We start from the raw sequence: 15,812 nt of genomic DNA, 5'->3' as shown, positions 1-15,812 counted from the left end.
GCTTGACAGGGATCCGGGCGCTGCAGATGCTGATGCTGATGCTGCCCCCCGCCCCCAGCTTCCATCCCCGGCTTTGGTGGCTCAGTGCCCAAGCTTGGGGGGCTCAGAAGCCTCCCCCTACAAGGGGGACATAAAAGACCCCCTCTCCGGTCCCTCTTCCTGGGCCTCCCCCTCCCAGCACCATCAGCGGCTCTTGGGGGTCCTAAGAAGGCCCTGGAGAGGCTGTCATTGCCTAGAAGGAGGATCCCTTTTTATCCAAGTTAATTTACCGTTAGAACTAGATTTGCCAAGCTGGAGACAGACGTGGTTGTTTTTCTAGCCCTCTTTCTCTTTGGAAGTGATTCAGGGAAATACAACGATAGATGCTGCAGTTGTTTGTCCCCAGGAGATGGTTCTTGAGTTATACTGCCTCTGTTTATGGAGGCTCTTCCATGCGTTTGCTGAATCCCTTTCATTTCCTTATTTAGAGCATATGAAGTGGTGACTCTTGGTGCATGAGGCTATTTATATGTTGGGGATGATGATGATGATGATGATGATGATGGTGGTGGTGGTGGTGGTGGTGGTGGTGGTGGTGGTGATGGTTATTTTGCCATGATCTGAAGATATTTGTTAAGTCAGTAAATTTTACTCGGTGTGCAGTGTGGGGACAGCATTTACCTTTTGTGCAAAAGAATCCCTAAAATTTTCAGGTGCTGTTGGCTGGGTCTGCTGAGGATGGAATAGGACAGAGGGACATTTGGCCTTTCCTTGGCTTCTTACCACTAACTAGGTTAAGCACATGAAGGTGGCTTAACAGGCACGCACCTTTCATGGCTACTGTACATCATAGGTTGCAGATCCTGCAAAATTTTAAAACATGTGATTTGAAAAAAAGGAGATCTCCCATTCTGACTTTTTAAAAAGGGTGATTGAGCAAACAGACATGACCTCCAGAGGAAAACTAAAAATAGGGAGTGAAAGAAAAGGAAGAAGAATTAATACAAAGGGGAGCAAAACTTGGAAATACACACACACACACACACACACGCAAAACTTTAGGGATGTGCAAAGCTGAATGTTCCATCCTTTTTCTCCAGATTGTGCCAATCTGGGTCCAAGCCAGTTTTCCAAAAATCAATTCTCTAAATTGGAGGTAGTTTGATCCCCACGGCCAAATCAGAATATCCAATTTTAAGCATCCCTTTGTGAGAGAGAGAAGGAAAGAGAGTATATATCTTCCCCGCTTCATCAGCCCATCCCACCCGATCGTGCAGAGAGGGCCTGCTGCGGACCCCGTCAATAAGAGAATTCCCTCTGGCGGGGTCCAGGAGGCGGGCCTTCTCGGCAGTTGCGCCCGCCCTTTGGAACTTCTTGCCCCCGGAGGTAAGATTAGCCCCATCGCTCCTAGCCTTCTGGAGGAAGTTGAAGACCTGGCTTGGCCACCGGGCTTGGGGCAGGGAGGAGAATCGACATACTTGGGGTTGGCTGGTACCTTGAAGTGCCCCTCCTACATGATGGTTGAAGAGATCATAGCCATCTGGATTTTTTGAGCTGGGGTAGTTAAGGAATTGTTTTGGTTTTAATGGGATTTTATTGGAATTTTATCGTGTATTTATTTGAGTTTTTATTGTATATTTATTCTGTGTTGTAAACCGCCCAGAGTCCCTCCGGTCGGAGGAGGTGGGCGGTGACAAATTTGATAGATAGATAGATAGATAGATAGATAGATAAATGTATGTATGTATGTATGTATGTATGTATGTATGTATGTATGTAAGTTTAAACAAGCATATTCAGTATTTCCACCCAGAATCACAGTTGTACAGAGCAGTGTTTCTCGACCTGAGCAACTTCAAGATGTGTGGGCTTCAATTCCCAGAATTCCCCAGCCAGCATGCTGGCTGGGGAATTCTGGGAGTTGAAGTCCACACATCTTGAAGTTGCTCAGGTCGAGAAACACTGGTACAGAGTAACAATTAGGGAAAACTGTCTTAATATAACTAAACAGCCAGATTGGAATAAACCTGTCCTTCATTCTATGCAATGGTGTCAGTTTTTTGGCCAAAACCATTTCCTGCACTGGATTTCTGAGCTGGGGATCTCTCTCTTAAAGAGCCAGAAACCCACCGCAAGCCTGCTCCTTTGCTTCCAAACGTTGCCCGTCTTCAGAATGGGACCCTTGTGATCCCCCCAAGTCATCCCCAAGGGGAGGCAAGTGGGGGATTACATCACACCCATTGTGACATCATCGTGCCTGGTAATGGATGGAACCCTGCTCTAGTGGACTTGGACTGAGGCAAAGCTAGGCAGACATCAGGCTGGCGGGATTGTGTGTACGTGTTTTCTGGCTGTGCCAAACAGGCCTGGCAGCTTCTCCAAGCTTTTCTTCTCCTGCAGAGGAGGCTTCTGTTTTTCTACTTCATTCTCAGGATACTTGATGTTTTTCCTTCCCGGTTTCTCTTGCTGATGTTTTTGGGCTTCTGTGTCTGGTGCAGTCCATAGCGTGTGCCGTGACTAGCGTGGTTTTCCATGACACACCTTTCCATCCCCTCTGAAGTTCTCCCCTTGGTTGCTCAGATTTTCCAGTGTGAAAAAGGGTCCCTCGTGATGTCTTCTGCAGGGTGGAATGGAAAGGTGAGAAGCAGAGAGCCCACTGCAAGATGGTTGTACAATGAAAGATAAACACTCTCGGATATATTGCTTGTGCGACCACAGCAGCAGCAGCTGTGAGATTGCACCAAAGTTCTCTCCTCCTTTGAAGAAACCCAACTGGATGTGAACAGTAGGGGGGAAAAAAGGAATTGCCTAATTCCTTTTTATTAAAATGGAGTGGTGCACCAGCCAAATGCTGGTCAAAACGCGCTTGCTTGGAATGAAATAATTCTCCATCCATGCGCTTGTTAGGGCTACCACAACAGTCTTTCTGCACAAAAATAAACCCGTTTATCTCAAGTTTGCTCCAATTTATCACGAAGGCAGGGATGGGAGGCTGAAATAAGTGTGAAAGTGCATTCATACATACGATTTATTCATGCCCTTTAGTTGCCCTGTAGTGGCTGAATATCCTTAGTGGGAAACCAGCTCCTAGGAGGGGAATTAAGATTTAGAAACTTACCTCTGTGAGGAACCTTGGCTCGGAAAGACTCTCGGTCCCTGACCTCAGTGTTTGGCTTGATGAAACGTGGGTACTCCCAGCCTTGGGAATGGCCCTGCGCTGATGCAAGGGGAAGACGGGACACTGTGGTCAAGGCTTAATTTGTTGTTTGCAGCCTGGATTGTATTACCTTTTCCATTGTCCCAGTGATCCTTCTATCTCTGTTACATTTCTTTCTTTTGCCCTGCATTTTCTCACCTTCCTTTTATTCCTTCTGGGTCCTCCTCGTCTTATGCAAAAAAGAATGTTTAAAAGAAGGGGCACCGGAAGGGGACATGGGTTACCACTATCGCTAAGCTGTTGGGTGTCAGAAATCTTTTCCGATCTGCTGTAAGTCTCCTCCGGAGATCCAGATTTGCTTTTTGTTCCCCTCCCCACCCCCAAAGCAGAGGCCATGGCTCCGGGGCAGCATCTGGGGTGCTTCCCTATCAGCCTCTGGACAGCTTGATAGATTGTAAAAGGGACCTGCAGGATCTGCTCAGCCGCCCGTGATCTGCCTCTCCCTTAGCCAAGACTTGGGAGTGGCTGGCCGGCCCCGGCTGGTCATTCATCATAGTTAGGTGGCCTGTCGTAGCTGGGCTGTGATGAAGCAGAGCCCGACAGACACAGCTCCCTCCTCCTCTATGCATCCTGCAAGACTGTCAACAGGTAGACATAGTTCTCTGTGTGTGCGTGCGCGTGTGCACGCGCCTGAGTGCACAACTTTGGAGGGATGCAGAAGAAAAGGAGATTTGTGTATTTTCCTCTCACTGTAGAAGGGCCTCTCTCATAAACAACAAAACCCTTGAAAGCTTCCTTTCCAGCAATTTAAAAAGTGATCTGCATGCTGTAAAGGCCATAATGAAATCGAACGCTGAACGTGGAATGGAATGTGTGGCATGCAGGACGGTGCATCATCCAGACAGGAATGTCAAGTTCCTAGACCTCATGAGGTGTTGTTCAGGTTACCATTTAGTACTTTATTGGTGTTACACACCAAGATGTAAGAATGTACAGATTGGGGCAAATGTGTGGTTCACAAGATGCCAAGAGAAAACTGGGGTGCGAGGGGTTGATGGAAAAATGATCCCCTTTCCCAGATCCCAGAATAAAAGGAGGGATTCTGCAAAAATCTTTCTTCCACTCACTTGCTAATCCTTTCTGCGGGTCCCCTGGATCTTTTAAGCTAGACAAAGAGCTCCAGCATTTAGATCAACCTTGTTCTCTTTCACGACATAGCAAGACAAAAATAGTCCCAGTCCCGCATTTGGTTTTTCAGCGCAGTTCAGCTGATCCCCTTGGGGTGCTAGCAAGCAGGAGACCAGATCTAGCCTGACCTACGAATGCTTCCCCAAACTCCGATTTCGGAGGGTAACAGTGAGTCCGATCAGCGCTGTGCTCCCTGATTGAGTAGGATCAACTGCACAGGAGTCTCAGCCAAGGAAGTGGTCAAGCTAAACACAGTTCAGAAAAGGGGCTGATCAGTACTGATAGCGCTTGATAGAGCTGTCCTTCTCAAATTTATTCAGTCTCCTTTTAAAGCCATCAAGGGCTGGTGGCCATCCCTGTGTCATGTGGGAATGAGTTCTGTAGGTCAATTACATTCTGTGTGAAGACACGCTTCCTTTCTGGATGCCCCCCCACCCTGTCCTATGCTTTCCACTTTCCCCAAGCCTGCTGACTCATTAGGCAGAACGGATCCTCCATGCCTGCTCTCCGTGATGCCCCACGAAAGGGGGGTTCCGCTCCGAAGCTTTGTGTTCTCAGGGGTTGGGGTGGAAAACTTGGAGGCTGCCTTGCTGCTGACTCCCTCCTAACCCACCCCCCCCGACCATTTCTGCCCAGAATTAAGCGGGTGCTTTATGCCGCCTTAACGGGAGCTGGATGCGCAGGAATGGGCTGGAAGCCCCCCTCCCCGCTCCATTACTGTATTGATCGCAGAGAGATTGCAGAAGACAGAAGAGCAAGTGCTGGTGATTGTTGGCACTTAGCTTGACAGCAATGCAATAGCCTTGAGATCCTGATGTACAGTCCAGAGCTGGCCGGTCGGTCTCTGGGTTGTTGGGAAGCAGGCGAGGGGGAGGTTGGGGTGGGCGGGTTCAGGAATGGACTGGGGGAACGTCTCCAACCTGCCCCAGGAATTGGCCAGCGATGGCTCCTTTCTTCCAACAGGTTTAACCAAGTCGGTTAAACCAAGTCTAGCAACTCTATACATGCAACCTGTAAAGCCTGGTTAGTTTTAACCCAGGTTAGCTTCTGCTGGTGTGGAATATTGTGTGAACCCAGCCCATCCAGTGCATTGTACAAACCAGAAGCGGGGGAAAAGGGATTAATTCCTTGTAGTGAGCCAGAATTCTCAGGTTAAAAGCAAGCCTGCTGTGTCCGAAAAGGTGTACCTGATCTTTGATTTCTCGCTCTTTTTCACAACTCTGAATTACCAGCAATGGGTAGGTGAAGGTTTCAGATTCTGCTGCTTCGGCGTAAGAAGATGGAAAGTTCGTGCAAAAAGGTGCTTTCTATCTAAACATGTCACCAAGAAGAACACAGAAGGAGTCCGGGGGCACCTTTTCAGGCTAACACATTTTATTAAAAGGCAAACCACTCACTTTATCCTTGTTTGCATGTGGTTAGAAGAATTATCTCTACGTATCTGCAGTTAGATCCTGGTTTTGCCCCAGCTCGGTCCATTTACGCTGTGCTCCCTGATTGGGTGGGACCAACTGTATAGGAGTCTCAACCAAGGAAGCGGTTGAGCTAAACACAGTTCAGAAAAGGGGGGGGGGAGGAGGAGGAGGAGGAAATAGTTGCACAGGCTCAGCAATGTTCTATCCCAGTAAAGTTATTGCTTTGTGATCCAAAAAAAAAAATCCAGAGAACAATCCCTGAAATTGAAGAATATTTGGCAGCGTGCTAGGTAAACAGAGCCCAAGCCTCATCAGGATGCATTCAATTTCTCTCCCACGTTGATAACTTGTGCCCGAAAAACACAAGAAGAGCTGTAATGAGCTGCTCCATGTCACATATCATAATATCCAGCACCAACACCCCAAAGGTTATATAGATTCTTGGAATGCAGAAGTTCTCACTTGGGGAGGACTCTGGGCAAGGTTGTGGGTATTAGATGGGACCTGCCCAGGGAAGGATCCCATCTTTGCTGTGGACCAAGGTAGTAGGCCCAGGAGGCCGTCTTTGGAAATGCGCAGAGGGTTGCACCTCATCTAAATGCATTCCTGTCTCCACAGCTGTCCGATCCTAGCAGAGCCCTCTTCCTCCACTGCGTGCCTTCCAGATGTGTTGGCCTCATTGTCTGGGAACGGCAGAGAGGGCCCACAATGCATCTGGAAGGCATCCAAGGGAGGAAGAGGGCTTTATTGTGAGCATGGTTATAGTTTGTTCAACCATCTTGGGGTTTTCTGTAACAAGAAGAATACTTTTAAAGAAATAATCAGCAGAGTTTGTTGGTAAGGTCTTAATCGTAGTTCTGTCTCTCTTACCGTAGGAGGTGCTGCTGAAGAGAGCAGCGGATCTGGTGGAAGCTTTGTATGGGATGCCACACAATAACCAGGTAAATCTCACCACCCTCACCTTTGGCCACCCTCACCCTGGGATTTGGGAAGAGCAGAGGGAGGCAAGCGACATCATGCTTTGGTTTAACATCTGCGTGAAAACGCTGGGCGAGGTCATCCATCAGCACGGGCCCATGGCTCATTGATGCACCGATGATACTCAGTGATCAGTTTCTGCCCCTGAGCAACCAAGCGCTGTCTTGATTCTGTCCCAGGGCCTGGGTGGGGAAACACAGGCTCTGACTCAACCCTAGCCAGACCCAGTAGCTGTGGGTTTTGCCCCATATACAAAATTATAAATTTGCAGCCTATAGAGAGCCAGTTTGGTGTCGTAGTTAAGGCAGCAGGCTAGAAACCGGGAGATGGTGAGTTCTAGTCCTGCCTTGGGCACAAAGCCAGTTGGGCGACCTTGGGACAGTCTGTCTCTCAGCCTAGGAAGGAGGCAATGCCATTTCCACCACGCTGCCAAGAAAACTGCATGGGCTTGTCCAGGCAGTCTCCAGGAGTCAACTCAAAGGCGCTCAAAAAAAAAAAGGTCATATAAATAAATGCAAAAATAAATAGGCGTCATGACACCATTGCATTGAAAATGACACAGATAGGTCATCTGTGTAATCCATGCAATGATATCATGGCACCAGGACATCATGCTGATGTCATCATGGCTTCCACTCAATGCCATGACACCCTGTTGGTATCGTTGTGGCTTCTACCAGATGCCTACAGCTGAGAGCTAGGAGGAAAGGAATCTGCTGAGGCTTGCATAAAGAGGCTTTGTAGCCCAAAGATTGATCAGCTGGAAAAAGATCCCCAGGTCTTTCCATACAGACACACCAAGGCATGGGGAATTAGCCCTGTTCCTTGTCCAGATGCAGAGTCTGTGCTTCAGGAGCTGAACCACAAACCAGTCGCTGGTATTTTAGCCTAGCGCAGTGTTTCTCAACCTTGGCAACTTTAAGACATGTGGACTTCAACTCCCAGAATTCCCCAGCCAGCATGGGAGTTGACGTCCACCCGCCTTAAAGTTGCTAAGGTTGAGAAACACTGGCCTAGCGTGTTGAGAGCACCTAGCCTGTGTGCAAATGCAACACATTGAGAATTCAGTAAACCATTGTTGAGTTACCCACAGGTGAGCATTTTATGTGAACACAGCCAAAGTGGAGTACCTGGGCATCAGTGATACAAGATGACGTGGAAGATGGGCTTGGTGACAAGGCTGAGACAAGGTGGACAAACTTCTACAGCCATGGGCCCGAGTGCCATTTTAGTTCAGAGTGCCAGATTTGGGCATATTATAGGATGTTTCAACGGTGGGCAGCCTTGACACCAAATCTCATTTTTGGTCACTCTTAGCTCATGAGGGTCTCTGGGATTTCCCAGCCATACCTGGTGAAGGTGAGGATTGAAGTAGGACTATCTGATATGGCTGCAAAACTTAAGACCAGAGGACCTCTTAGAGGACTTTTTCTGCACCTTTTGGAGGCGATCTGGAGGTTACCTGAGTGTTTGTATCCATACCTGGTAGCCCTAGATGGAACATGCAAAGCTACCAAGAGACCTCCTTAGAACATTGAAGGTCGCCTTGTTCCAGCCATTCCTACCCGGTATGTTCCACCATGCTGGACTTCAACTCCCATGATGCCTCTGGTAGCACGCCTGGAGTGCCCCAGGTTGGAGAATGCCCCTCTGCAGAAGTTTTATCATCCCAGCTCCAGTTGGCTGCAAATGTCTGGATCCGGCCCAGATTGCGGATCCAGCCGTGGATGTGCAGATGTGAAGACATTTTTTTGTGCAGGATTTCTAGGGGGCCGGAAATCTCTGAGTATCTAATATCCCCCCACTTGTTTGTCTGCGCAGATAATCATTTCCATTTCTTGGATCTCGCTTGCTACCCTCAACACACACACACACAAACACATTTTCCCCACAGCCTTGCACTGCTCTGGCTGGGCCCATACACAGGCCTGGCTCCAAAGCAGACATCTGTTTGTCATCAGAAATTCCAGGGCCATTGAGTAACGGACTTAGAGCAGCAACATCCTTCCTCACCCCCGTAAAGGGCCCAGCCAGTGTTTTCACAGCTCAGTCATAGCTAACACCACCTGGACGGATATTGCTGTGGTCCTGAGGAGGCGTCAGGTCAGGCCAAGCAGGTGGGGGGAGGCGTTTGGCTCAACCGAGAACTTTGTTTTATGGCCCAAAGTGCCTGCGGCTTCCTTTCCAGGGTGTAAATCTTCCACACCCATTCAGGGGTGACCCGCAACAGAACAGTGGGGCAAAATTCTCAGCCGCCCACCAAGGAGATGGGGAAGCCAGAGATGGAGCCTGGCTACATGTTACACCCAATTGCCTGAAAAGAAGCAATGGCCGGGTTATGCCACATGCTAAGCGTGGTCGGGATTAAGGTGGGTGAGGTTGGTGGGGCTTTAGTGTATTGTGTGAACTCAGCCAGTTTGGTGAGCTTACAGCTCAACGCACTGCGCACAGGCAGAAAAGGGGTTTCAGAAGAGGAGCCTGCTGCTGTTCTTCCTTTCAACCATTTTTATCCCATCATCACGTGGGAGCCCCATTTGGGAATCTCCCCTGACGTTATCCTCACAACCGCCCCCCGTCTGCAATGAGCTGGGCTGAGGGATCTGGAGTTGCATTCCCAGCAGTTTTGAGGGACTGTGAGGCTGGGAACGGAGTTTTCTAAACAGCAAAAACATGGCATTGGTTGATCTCTTGCACCCAACCAGGACATCATCTTGAAACGGGCAGCGGATATTGCCGAGGCCTTGTACAGCGTCCCGCGCAACCCTAACCAGCTGACGTCCCTGGCCGGGAATCACGGCCACTCGGGCATGATGGGCGTCAACTCCTTCGGGAGCCAGCTGGCCGTCAACATTGGCGAGTCCACTCAGGGCTCAGAGCAAGGTAGGCCAAGGAGGGACGTTGTGCCCTTTCACTTAATTGATGCTATTGAATGATCTTCGTAATCTGACATTCAGGGGTGTGGGGTAGACTACTCCTAAACCTGGAGGGTCCATTTGCCAGTCTACCCTAAGCACCATCTGGCTAGAGTTCTCTTCCTTCCAGAGGGGCAAAGAAGGTTGGGTTTTCTCTCTGTCTGCCTTGCAGGCTACCCACGCAGTGCAAGCAGCGTCTCGCCACGGGGCTATGTGCCCAGCTCCACCCCACAGCAGAGTAACTACAACACAATCACGTCCAGCATGAACGGTTACGCAGGGGCCACCATGACCGGTCTTGGGGTGCCAGGGTCGCCCAGTTTTCTCAACGGCTCCACTGCCAACTCCCCCTATGCCAGTGAGTATCATGGCTGTTTGACAGAGACCTGTAACGGCACCGGTTGGATTCATTGCTTGCCAACTTGAGGGGACGTTCTCTGAGCCAGGTGTACGTAGGCTGGGGGAAGCCCTTGGTGGTGAAACGTAGCACAGGAACCTCTTTCCTGCTGAGCTGGCTCTTGGCCCATCTCACCTGGCCCAACTCCTTCAGCTGGAACCAGCTCCCCAAAATCAGAGAGACCAGGTCTGTCCCGTCCCATCCCACTCTTTTCCGCTGGAGTTTGGGGAACTGCCTGGCCAGCAGCCAGGATGTAGGAACTGGAGGCTTAGCCGCATCAGAAACCTGTAGAAAGAGAAGCCAGATGAGATCCACCAGCCGCTGGCCATCAGCCAAAGTTGTAAGAGAGTTCCAGACATCCAAAAGGTCCAGATCTGGATCTGGGTCCAAGTAGGCAGCATTACTAACCAAAGAATGCTTCTGGCAGCCCAAAGAGAAAACATGACTTGCAACCCTTGGCAATTACTCCATCCAGAATGCTAGTTTACTCAGGAGCAGCACCTATTCTCACACAGGCTTGGCTTCTGAGGAGCCCTTCCTTGCAGGCCTCCATCTAGTGGCGCTGTTGCTCCCACAGGCGATCCGTGGGGTGTCTGGTCAGAGTCCAGGGCTGTAAGAGCCCCACTTGTTGCAGCCTCTGGTTCCCCACCAACCACGCTGGAGACAAAGTCTGGGCTTCGGTTGGTTTTGGTGCCCAACTCCAGGTCATCCACAGGAACAATCTTCAGAAGAGGACATGATCTCCCCTGGACAGACCAAAGAGCTGGGGGAGACTCCCTGGGCTGGAAGATCTCCTTCTACCCTGGTCCTTCCCAAAAAATCCAAGGAGACCTTGGTGTGCAAAACGGTTTCCAGTTCAGGGCCAACACGGGGCTGGAAGGATGTGGGATTTTGCACAGTGGTGGAGAACGGACGTGGGTGCAGGAAAGCCAGCCTTCCCCAACTGCCCAGGACTTGAGGCTCTCCCCTCCTCTGCCCCACTGACCCCGGTCCCTCTCTCCCGCACAGTCATGCCGTCCAGCCCGCCACTGGGGGCCTCTTCCACCCCAGCCGGCGTCTTCTCTTTCTCCCCCGTCAACATGATCTCAGCGGTCAAGCAGAAAAGCGCCTTTGCGCCCGTCGTCCGGCCACAGGCCTCCCCGCCCCCTACTTGCACCAGCGCGAACGGGAGCGGCCTGCAAGGTAAGTTGGCCTCACAGCTTGTCTTCCACCAGAGCTACGATCCTGGTGATCGTAGCAAACTCGTAACCTTCCCTATGGATAGTCTAGGACAGTGTTCATCAACCTTGGCCACTGGAGGATGTGTGGACTTCAACTCCCAGAATTCCTCAGCCAGCAAAGCTGGCTGGGGAATTCTGGGAGTTGAAGTCCACAAAACTAGCTGAGGAATTCTGGGAGTTGAAGTCCACAAAGCTGGCTGGGGAATTCTGGGAGTTGAAGTCCACAAAGCTGGCTGGGGAATTCTGGGAGTTGAAGTCCACAAAGCTGGCTGGGGAATTCTGGGAATTGAAGTCCACACATCCTCCAGTGGCCAAGGTTGATGAACACTGTCTAAGACCTACAGATATTAGTCTTGGCATGTAGTAAACCAGAATTCTCATCATTCCCAGCTCATTGGCCTGGCCAGTGGGAGTTGAGCGATGTGCAAAAACAGTTCTGCTTTTTGGGCCTCCCAGTTCCCATTCGGCTAGAATTTGCTTGGAAAGTCCTTCTCAAGGGGAAAGAAATATATCTGGGGAAATGTTCATGGCGGAATGTGGCGTTTGGGTGCTCATATGGTGAGGAGGCAGCCACGTTCTCTATCTGCAAGCTGTCCTGGTCGCACGGTCTTCTCCCCCATCGCCTGCAGCTCTTTGACTCCTTTGAATCCCAAAGGAAACCTCAGTTGCCCGCAATACAGTGGCTGGAAGACCACCCCCGAGAGAGACTCTCCAGTCCCCTGAGAAGGCTTTCCTGAGGCTGTAAAACAGAAGCCTCTGTTCCAAGGACCGCTCTTTGGAGGAATCGCAAAAAAATACTGGCACAGTTTTAACTGAATCTCTCCTCCAGTGGGATTGGCTGCAGCCTGTTCAAAAAGACAGGGAACTTCATCTCCCAAGACTTCTCACCCTTGGCCAAACTTCCCAAGGCTGCTGGGAGTTGTAGTTTAGTGACCCTTGAAGGGCTGCAGGTTCCCCCTCCCAGCAGCATGGATCGGCAGATTTGTCTGCAGGGCATAAGAAGCAGAATCCGCAGCTAACCCCGTTTTGGCCCATGCGGCAAACTTGGGTTACCTTGGAAATATCCTGACTCTCTTGGTCAGGAGCAAGAAGTGTGTTGCTTTGCCTGGAACTGTCCCTTGTCAAGCTTTGTGGTCCTGCTCAGGAAGGAAGGAAAGGGATAGAGGCCCCTTCGAGTTTGCAATTGAATTTTCCAGCTTGAAAGGTCCTCGTACCCTTCCCTTCCTCCCCCAATTCGGACTGGCTTCTCGCCACCAATCATGTAAAGTGAAGGTCGGAGCAGTGCAGGGGGACTTCTGCTCCAGAATATATGGGAGGAATTTCAGGAATCACAGAGGGCATTTCCGTTAAAGCAAATAACATTTTCCCAGAGGCATCTTCCGTCACCCCAAAATGGTTGTGGGACCTAAGTGGACAGAAATAAATCCAGCTTTGTGGGGAGGGGGCTCGGTTGGACCCTACCTTTACCCCAAAGGGTTGCCAGGCTGACAGGGTTTAAACGTTCCTTCGTGCAACAATAGCAGCGAAGTACAGAAAAGTTGCATCGTGTGGAAGTGAAAACCCACCTCCTTGACCTGCTGCTTTTTTAAGCAGACAGACCTGTTTTTAAAATAAAGAGCTTTCAGCCTCAATGAGGACCAGTCTCTTGTCTGGGCTGATTGGTAACAGACCTTTGAATCCCCCAAACCCTCCGTGGACAGTTTTGTTCTCAACTCAGCCAAGCCACAGGGGTTGCTCCCTTTCTCAGAAGAGGGACTGCTTGGCTTGAATTAGAAGGCCTGCCGGATGGAGGGGGCTCCTCCCAGGAACCTCCTTGAGGTACCTTTTCCCCTCGTCCTCCCCACCCTCTGAACACCCTAGGATGGTGCGCCCTCTAAACCTCTCCCGCCAGAAAAGAAAACAGGGCAATTGCATTATTCGGTGGTCAAAAGCTTCTGGGCGGGTCTCTGGTTGCTCCCTGTCTAACACCAGGACAAGGCAGTGTCTTGAGAGGAATCGGGCCTTCCGTCGCTCTTGTTTTAATGGAATCTCAGGGTTGTCTTTACTGCGGTTGTTGTGCTTCGCTAACCACCTTTCCATTTTTATTTCTTGGCCTTCCTCTTTCCTTGCTTCTTCCTTCCTTCCTTCTTCTCCCTTTATTTTCTTCCTTCCTTCCTCCCTCCTTTTCCTTCTTTCCTTCCTTCCTTCCTCCCTTCCTCTCCCTTTACTTCCTTCCTTCCTTTTTTCCTTCCTTTCTCTCCTTCCTCCTTTTCCTTCTTTCCTTTCCTTCCTCTCCTTCTTTCCTTCCTTCCTTCCTTCCTTCCTTCCTTCCTTCCTTCCTTCCTTCCTTCCTTCCTTCCTTCCTTCTTCCTTTCCCTCCCTCCCTCCCTTGCTTGATGTTTGCCTGATCCCATCAACCAGACCAACCCTTTGAGGATTCTGCAGACAAGTTTCAAACACCGTCTCGGTCACTCCAAGGATTGGCTTATTCTTAACCACAGTATGTTCCTTCTCTCCTTCTGCCTTCTCGGCTCCCTCCTTTTCTCTGCTCCTCTCACCCTGAACAAGTGTGACTCTCAGCGACCGCCTCACGGGGACTTGCTCTGTCCACCAGAATGAGGGCAAACGTGGTGGGGAGGTGGGGGTAGATGGCTAGGTGGGTGTAAACTTGTATGTATTTATAAACTTGGGGCGTGATTCATTTATTTCGTAGGTGGGCATATCGCTATAATGCTTCTCAGGGCAGAAAACCTCCTTTAGACAGTGTGCAGATTTAAAAGCAAACAGCTGCAAAGATCAAATGTTAGAGATTTTCAACAAATTCAGAAAACTCTTCTTGTCTCCTTGCATATCAGCCTTGCCCAACTGGATGTCCACCAGCCAGGCTGAGCCTCAACGTCCAAAGGGCCCAGTGTATCACCAGGCTGGCTGGGAATTCTGGAACTGAAATCCAAAACATTTGGCCAATGCAAGGTTGGGAAGTCTGACTTATATCTGACCGTGCCAAAGGCCCACCAGGATGCAGGCAGCCAGGAGTGAGTGCAGGGTGTGGTCCGAAAAGTCAAGATGAAAGGACACAGCAGTGCAATCAAAACCACCTAGTTTTATCTGCATCGCACGCAAGGCAGTGCTTTGATTGCACCGTCGGGGCCACCACCTTGACCTTTTGGACCACACCCTGCGGACCTGCCTGACATTGCAGCCTCTTGGTCAGCTGGTTGCCTCCGTGGGCCTGCCAGTTGGCTGAGAAGAGTCCCTGCCACGTTTCTCGCAATCGGGGCGAAGATGCAGCCAAAATGGGGAAGTTCCCCTTGACTTTTGGTGCAGGAGTCGGACACAGGAAACCAGCTTGCCATGCCACTGGAGGCCTGCGTAAGGGAAGTTCCTTCATGCAAAAGGTTATCTGCACACACCTCAGTTAAATCAAGGTTGAAGAAAAGATCTACAGGACCTGGGCGAGCATATGCTGCATGTGCAAAGCCAGTGGTGCACTCAGGGCTGTTGCACGCTGGGCACACAAAGTCCGCCATATCTCCCGAGTAGTAGTTCACTGGCATCTTCGTTGTTGAGTCAACCGGGCTACTGCAGCGTTGAGCTTGACTCAGCCCTTCTCTGTTTTCCAGGCCTGTCAGGGCTAATTGTACCGCCCATGTGAATTGGTGATGGGAGGACGCCTTCCCAAAAGACAAAGCAACTGACTGGCACTTGGAATTCGAGACGCTGAAAAGGATGCGTGGGCCTGGCGTGCAAGATCCAGGTTCCGAATTCTCCTCATCCCTGGTGACCTCCAACCTGGTTGGACCCATCCCATGAGTTCCCCCTCTTCGGCGCAGGCTGCATCGAGGCTGAAGGAGGCTGATGGTCTACAACGGCCTGGAGATCTACAACTCTGGATTGGGGTGGGGGCTTCTTCCTTAAAGAGGAGGAGAAGACCAGGGAGGAGGTCTTGGAAGGGCCAGGAGCACTGCCATCTTCCCTCAAAGGGTCCTTTGGCCATCCCGTCCCACTTGCATTCAAGAATCACAACCAACGGAAGGAGACCCTCACCTGGCAGGGTCCCTCACTCAGGTAGACTTGCTCGTAGCCAAGAGGGGCCATTCCTTTCACAGCATGTTTGCTTTTCTAAAGAGCTCGGGGCTCCCCCACCCCCAAGGAAAAGATCTCCCCTGCAAACCGGGCTCCAAGCGTCAGCCCCTGCGCCCCCCAGGACGCCCAGGTCCTCCTCCTCACCTGCCTTGCGCTCCAATCACCTCGGCAGCGCACTGCCGGAAACGTGCGTGGGCGAGGGGAGGGAGGGGCGCGCCCCCTCCCTCCCAGGAGCTGCCTGGCAAAGCAGGCTGGCTCGGATTAGGCCCACCCCCCCATCGCCCCCCCAGCTCCCACCACCCCCATCCTGACCAAACCGAAGCTGGCTTTGTCAGCAGCTACCCTCAGCCACTCCTGATTCTTTACAGGCCTTTCTGCCCTGGCTTCTGGCCTCGCCCTTCCCTGACTCACAAGTAAAGGCCCAGAACTCTTCCAGCCCTGCATTTTTTGGCAGCAGAGAAGCTTCCTGTGAACAAAGGTCACCCAACAGCTTCTCAGGCC

At 50.9% G+C, this 15,812-nt stretch overlaps 1 protein-coding gene across 1 annotated transcript in view; it reads left to right on the top strand.

The window, feature by feature from the left end:
- Positions 1 to 15,413, top strand: part of LOC134501944 (transcription factor COE1-like) — an 86,857-nt gene extending 71,444 nt beyond the window's left edge. The window contains exons 13-17 of the mRNA XM_063309968.1: positions 6,615 to 6,680; positions 9,420 to 9,597; positions 9,802 to 9,987; positions 11,035 to 11,208; positions 14,849 to 15,413. Of these exons, the coding sequence (XP_063166038.1) occupies positions 6,615 to 6,680; positions 9,420 to 9,597; positions 9,802 to 9,987; positions 11,035 to 11,208; positions 14,849 to 14,880 (636 nt within the window). The 3' untranslated portion in view covers positions 14,881 to 15,413. The remainder of the gene's footprint in view (positions 1 to 6,614; positions 6,681 to 9,419; positions 9,598 to 9,801; positions 9,988 to 11,034; positions 11,209 to 14,848) is intronic.
- The last annotated feature ends 399 nt before the right edge of the window (positions 15,414 to 15,812 follow it).

Source organism: Candoia aspera, chromosome 8, assembly GCF_035149785.1.
Source record: "Candoia aspera isolate rCanAsp1 chromosome 8, rCanAsp1.hap2, whole genome shotgun sequence".
Lineage (NCBI taxonomy): Eukaryota > Metazoa > Chordata > Lepidosauria > Squamata > Boidae > Candoia > Candoia aspera.
Note: the sequence above shows the minus strand (reverse complement) of the source record. Positions and strands in the feature narration are given on the sequence as shown.